Source organism: Benincasa hispida, chromosome 8 (assembly GCF_027475165.1).
Source record: "Benincasa hispida cultivar pf3 chromosome 8, pf3_genome.v1.1, whole genome shotgun sequence".
Lineage (NCBI taxonomy): Eukaryota > Viridiplantae > Streptophyta > Magnoliopsida > Cucurbitales > Cucurbitaceae > Benincasa > Benincasa hispida.
The window spans coordinates 33,608,635-33,615,549 of NC_143485.1; the positions used below are offsets into that span (position 1 = coordinate 33,608,635).

The 6,915-nt window shown below is 33.0% G+C and overlaps 1 protein-coding gene across 1 annotated transcript; it reads left to right on the top strand.

Annotated features, from left to right (window-relative positions):
* Window positions 1-1,049: 1,049 nt before the first annotated feature.
* Window positions 1,050-4,467, top strand: LOC120083412 (berberine bridge enzyme-like 8). Its single transcript, XM_039039165.2, has 3 exons — window positions 1,050-1,646; window positions 1,845-2,469; window positions 3,728-4,467. The coding sequence occupies exons 1-3, from the start codon at window positions 1,215-1,217 to the stop codon at window positions 4,270-4,272; spliced, it is 1,602 nt and encodes a 533-aa protein (XP_038895093.1). The 5' UTR covers window positions 1,050-1,214; the 3' UTR covers window positions 4,273-4,467.
* The last annotated feature ends 2,448 nt before the right edge of the window (window positions 4,468-6,915 follow it).

A 6,915-nucleotide genomic window follows, 5' to 3' on the forward strand; every position in this document is an offset into this window, starting at 1 on the left:
AATTGGGTGGCGTGACAATTGTAAACCTAAGAAGAAAATGGTCCTTTTCGATAGACGTCCTTTTCGATATATATATATATATATATATGAAAATGATAATATTTTTTTTTCCTTGTACATTAACATTATCGTTACTTTAAGTAGGACAGAAATCTTTTCCAAAAAATAAAAAAAATAAAAAAAATAAAATAGGACAAAAATCATATCGATGTTCAAATCTAAGTAGCGAAAGGTATAATAAAATTGTTGAAAATGTTGACCTTCATCGTTTTTCCTGAAAACAAGTTGGTGATTTTTTTTTTCTCTTTTTGGTAGATTCGAAATAAACCTAACTCAAAACCTATAAAATACATATACGAGATATGGATACGATAGGATACGATAATACGTTAATTTTTTAAAAAATGGGATAAGATTTATTAAAATATCTAATGACAAAAAGGATGTAAAATTAAATGAAAAGAAAAAGAAAATAGATGATGGTAAAATATATATAATCTAACTTTTAACATTTAGGATATATTATATAATCTTATACGAAATCATATCTCTCTAACATGAAGTTCTAGATCGACTATTAGTTATCATTGATTTTTTTTATAGATAATTTAACAAAAACTTCACATTTGATGCCAACATTAGAATAGCTAAATTGACACAAAATCTTTACGGAAACTTTATTTTTTTTTTTTTTAAGGTAATTTAGGTCATTAAATACATGTCTTCTCTCACGTCTATTAAACAAATTTGTAATCAAACAAACATCTTAGAGATGCATTATTGACATTATAATGACAATTTAGCATTATTGACGATGTAAATGAATGAGATCTTTTTTTATTTTTCCATACATGTCATAGATAAAAAGAAATGACATCATTGACAAAGTTTGAATTTTCAATAAAATAATAATAAAAAGAAAACCAATCCCATCAATCAGAAACTCCTCATTCATTTGAATTCAACCACCGGTAATGTTGAAATTTTGTACCGATAAGATTAAACATATGGTATACCATTTTATATACATTATTATCATCATCATTAGCATTTTATTTTGACTTGGATTTTCTAGGTCAAAATGTCTACAAAATTGCATAATAATCTTGTTTGTCACCATAAACTTGGTGTCATTATAAATATAACTCCCTTTTAAGCTACAAATCCATCTTCCCATCAAAAGGTCCAAAAAAAAAAAAAAAAAAAATACTAAAATGGAAATTCTAAGATCTTCAATTTTGCTCTTATCATTTTCATATCTTGTCTTTTTTTCTTCAGCAACTTCAGCACCTGAAAATTTCTTTCAATGTCTTCTCCGGCACTCTCCACCGTCGTACCCTATTGCTCCGGCGATCTTTACCCCAAATAATGTTTCATTTTCTTCTGTTCTTGAGACTTACATTCGGAACTTGCGATTCAACACCTCCACAACTCCTAAGCCATTCCTCATTCTCACGGCTCTCCATGAATCTCACGTTAAAGTTGCAATTCTATGTGCTCGAATCCATGATCTTCAAATGAAGATTCGTAGTGGCGGCCATGATTACGAGGGCGTTTCTTACGTCTCCGATGTCCTCCCTTTCTTCATACTCGATATGTTTAACCTCCGAGACATCACGGTCGATGTCAAAACAAAGACGGCTTGGGTATATTAAATTATTTATTTTTATTCTAGACATTTTCTCTCCATTCATCATCTTCAAAATTAATACACACATCTATACGTAATATTATTATTAATATTAATTGAAAAAGAAATAACGTAATGGAAGAGTATTAAATTGTTGTAAATTATTATTAAAATTTGATTGCCTACATTAATCATTTATTCATATTTTTACCAGGTCCAAACTGGAGCAACTTTAGGGGAAGTATACTATAGAATTGCAGAAAAAAATAAGTTCTACGGCTTCCCCGCCGGAGTGTGCCCCACAGTGGGCGTCGGCGGTCACTTTGGTGGTGGTGGGTACGGTAACATGATGAGGAAATACGGCCTGTCAGTGGATCAAATCATCGATGCGAAGATAGTCGACGTCAACGGGAAGCTTCTGGACCGAAAAGCAATGGGAGAGGATCTATTTTGGGCCATCATAGGCGGTGGAGGATCGAGTTTTGGTGTCGTTGTAGCGTACAAAATCCGAATGGTTCGTGTGCCGGAGACGGTGACCGTGTTCCGAGTACAAAGAACGTTGGAACAAAATGATTTGACGGAGATAGTAGATGAGTGGCAGCGTGTGGCACATGTGATTGACAATGATTTGTTCATAAGAGTAACGTTTGATGTTATTAATGGAACAGAGAAGGGAAAGAAGACACTAAGAGCGACGTTTCTAGCGATGTTCCTAGGAGATTCCGAGAGGCTTTTGTCTGTCATCAAAAAGAGCTTCCCTAAACTTGGTTTGAAGAAATCTGATTGCCTTGAAATGAGTTGGCTTCAATCTGTCCTCTTTTGGACAAATTTCCCACTAGGTAAACATTCTTTTTACTCTCAGTACAAATTACTTATTTGGATAAGGCTTTCTAAAACATCTCCAAAATAAAATATTAGACATGATACGAATTAAGCTAGATAATTTTTTTAATTAGAAATATAAATATTTTTTGTTGTTCTTTCTCTTGGTTTAAAATTTAAAATAATTCAAATATGTATTTAAATTTTCAAATGTTAAGGATAATACCCGTTTTAATAATTATTTGATTTGAGTTTTTAGTTTTTTTAAAAAAATAACCTCACAAATACTACACTCACCTTTAGATTTTTTAAAAAAAATTCTAAAAAAATGTGTTAACAAAGTCAACTTTTTACGGAACTAAAAAAAAAAAAAAAATTCTTTTGAAATTTGACTGAGGATTTAAAGGTTTTTTTTTTAAAAAAAAAAAAAGAAAAACACACCATGTTATAAAAAAATAAAAAAAAACAAAAAAAATAAATAAGAATAAATTTAAAAAATAAAATAATTATAACTAAGACCTCATTTGGTAACCATTTGATTTTTTGTTTTTTGTCTTTTAAAATTAAACTTATTTCATCCATATTTCTTATAATAATATGCATCTTTCATAAATACAATGATTGAATTTTTAGTCAAATTCCAAAAACAAAAATAACTTTTTGAAACTTACATTTTTTTTAGTTCTCAAAATTTGACTTAATTTTTTAAACAATCGGTGAAAAATAGATAACAAATAAAAAAATTTGGAAGTGAGAATATGTTCATAGACTTAATTTTAAAAAATAAAAATAAAAAACAAAATAATCACCTAAGGCGTGAAGTTTTGGGATTGAGGGATAAAGTAAGGAAAAGAAACATCTACCAAAAAGTCGTTTTGAATGTTGGAATCAAATTTTTCTTTAATAAAATGAGTTTGAGAAAAAAAGGTCGTTTTGAGTGTTGGAATCAAATTTTAAAAATTCAATTTTTTATCGTAATTTTGATTATATGAATCTCTCTCAAGTTTTCATAATATATTGAAATGACAAAAATACCCTCACACTATCCTTCTCAAATCTCTCAATATTCTATCGTGGTCGATTATAGTGTTTTAAATACAAACTTGAATATATTAGTTCATTCTTTATACTAAACCGAATTACAAAGGCATGCATTAATTAAAACACTTTTTAGAAAATATAATTCTAACCCTAATTTTTGAAAGAAAAAGATATCTACAAAAAGACAAACCCTAACTAAAGTTACCCCTCATTGAAATTGATTTGTGACCACAGGCACATCAGTGGATGCCCTACTATCCAGAACCCCACAAGTACTGACACATCTAAAAAGAAAGTCAGATTATGTGAAAACCCCAATTCCAAAGGAAGGACTCAACAAAATATGGAAGAAAATGATAGAACTTGAAAAACCCATGTTGACATTCAATCCTTATGGTGGAAGAATGGCTGAAATCCCATCAAATGCAACTCCATTTCCTCATAGAGCTGGAAACTTGTGGAAAATTCAATATGCAACAAATTGGGATGAAGAAGGAACCCAAGAAGCCAAACATTTTATTGACTTAACAAGGAAACTTTACAAATTTATGACACCATTTGTGTCAAAAAATCCAAGAACTGCCTTTTTGAACTATAGAGATCTTGATATTGGTGTAAACCACAATGGCAAGAACAGTTACTATGAAGGAAGAGTTTATGGAATTAAATATTTTGAAGGTAACTTTGAGAGGTTGGTGAAGATCAAGACCAAGGTTGATCCTGACAACTTTTTTAGGAATGAACAAAGCATTCCAAGGTTTCCTCATGTTGGACGATGAAAGCTGATTTGTGTTCTTTCTCCGTTGTTGTTTGTCTTGTTCATTGTCATGTGAAGATCGGCTTCTTTTTTTCTCCTAAAATACAAGTGTGTAAGTTATGTGATATAGATGTGATGATTAGGTTGAAAAGCCATTCTTGATAATGTATTTTTTATGTATGTGAAAGTGAAAGGGCTCCTTTCAAATTATCTTTTATTCCGTGCGTTTATAATTATTCTCGAAAGATAATACTTTATTCAAAAAACGTATGTGAGAAACATGTAATCGTAAAGCAACAACATCAATCGAAATATAGAATTTGAAAACTATTACATAAAAACATACGAATTGAGAGTAATACTTGGTCGCAATATCATATAACTAATGAAGAGATCCAATTTAGTTGAGTGTAAAGTGAGGGAAGGAAAATTACATCTTCCCAAACTTACATTGACACACTTTGCCCTAGATGATCTTGCCCAACCAAAGAATGTGAACTGTTGATGATATATAGCTTTCAACTAAACTATGAAATATACTATAAACTTATAGAAAACTAATGCTAAAAAATAATTTGATCCCTAAACTATCATGAAAGTAACAATTTAGTCCCATGAACTTTGGTTTCTAATGATTTAGTCTTATACTTTCAATTTCGTAACAATTTAGTGAAGAAAATCGGAAGCGAGATTTCCATGAGCAACGGAATAAGACTATTCCAAATTACAATCATGAATTAACTTAATATTTATAGTCGACTTGAATACAAACGATTATGCAAATCAAATGCAGAAATTACAGCATGAACAATACAAATGCATAGAAAGCAAACTCTACGCACATAGGCAGAAACGTCTCCACGCTCCGTTGCGCACTCTGATCGCTCAAACAACAGCAACCACGAACACCCGATCTACACGACCGTAACACTGCACGAACACTTCGCACTCGTCCTCAACGATCTCCTTGGTCACTAACAACTCCGCAACACGAATGGCCTCGACAACACCACGAACGGCCTCTAGCAAACCTCGATGGTGTCAAGTTGAGTCTGACACCACCAACAAGGCGACCTCGGTATTCTCGATGAAAGAATCCAGAGGGTGGGCTCTATTCAAACTTGGTATGAGGCAGATGAACGAAGGAAACAACGATCGCGTACACGACTGGGCAAGTGGGAGATGGTGGAGACCTATCGAATGGGTCGATGCCCAATCGTTTAGATAAGGCTATGCGATCATCTATCAAAAGCTATGCGATCATTTAGCTCATTGGTTAGCTTGGTCTGTCGCCTACAGACACTACACGATCGTTTACCTTGGGATAGCGATCTTCTACAAAGCTATGCGATCATTTAGTAAATACTACATGATCGTTTAGCTCACACTGCACGATCGTTTAGCTAGCTCAACCGTCGTTTAGTAAATCTGTATTTACTTGACGACCCGTGAGTTGCTTTGCGCCGAAAGAAAACACTCAAAACATTTTTCAATCTTTTGTTTGTGAAAAAACCCTTTTTCAAAATAGGAAACCATTTTTCTTTTAAACTCACGGTTACTATGATCCAATAACCACCCACTACTTTGGTTATTTAAAAGAAAAAAGAATTAATTATCCAATAATTAATATTATTATAAACATAAATGATAACCAACTTATCATACTATATTTATAACCTATAGTTTTAATATTTCATCTCATGAAACATATAAACCATAGTTCTTTTTCTATTCTATGGTACTTAATGTAAATCTCATTTACATCAATCCTCCACTAGATGTATCTTATACATCATACCGATTATATCATATATAATCAAAATACCTCTTGTCAATTTGAACATTTCAAATCAAACCAAGAACTGATCCTCAACTGAATCCAAGCTACCAAGGAGATCTCATGGACCTGTAGCTCCGAAGCTTCAATGGTACATGAATAATTGACTAAACTATTTAGTCACGGATCCACCATCCATTAATTGCCAGGCACTCCACTAAAGATCGACAGCTGAACTCTCCTTACTACAGATATATTATGTGTCCATCTTAACCAATGAGCAGTGCGACAACCCTTCACAGATTCCTCGTAAGTATAAATGGGCCAATAACCGTTATGCCCCTGTAGTTACATCTGTCTATTTAAGTACCACTGATTCCTCTAATGAACATAAATCATAGTCCTACTATGACTGAGTCTTCTCTTCCAAAGAGAAGCTGTGGCCACTATGCTCAAGCCCCGGAATCAGCCCTTAAGGGAGCAATCTCTTTACTTATCCCTGCTTCAGGAAAGAAGTGAATTCCATCTTTTGGATTGAATTCCTAGCTCCCAGATCAGACAAGTCCCCAAAAAGGATGGCATGTTGAGTTGGCAATCTGGCCACTCTCACCCATACTAATCAAAGGACCGCCTTGAAAGGCAGAAGTTCCCAAAACACTCAGGATTGAGGTCGTGTCACCTATGGTCGTTTAGGTGAGATGCAAGTCTCTAGTATCAATGACATTATATACAGAGTCTAGTCATCTCGTGGTCTATATCTTATACAAACTCTTTGTATAGGACACCCCCGCTTCACGTCTCCACATGAATGGTCAGGATCTATCATCTATAGTAGTTTACAATACTTGAAAACCTCTACAAAGCGGGCCGTATCCGTAATGTCACCAT

Bases quoted from the DNA above. Each gene is read 5' to 3' on its own strand.
- LOC120083412 (XM_039039165.2), top strand. From the start codon at position 1,215: ATGGAAATTCTAAGATCTTCAATTTTGCTCTTATCATTTTCATATCTT. The intron at 1,647-1,844 runs GTATATTAAATT...TATTTTTACCAG, and splicing joins TCAAAACAAAGACGGCTTGG to GTCCAAACTGGAGCAACTTT. The intron at 2,470-3,727 runs GTAAACATTCTT...TTGTGACCACAG, and splicing joins TTGGACAAATTTCCCACTAG to GCACATCAGTGGATGCCCTA.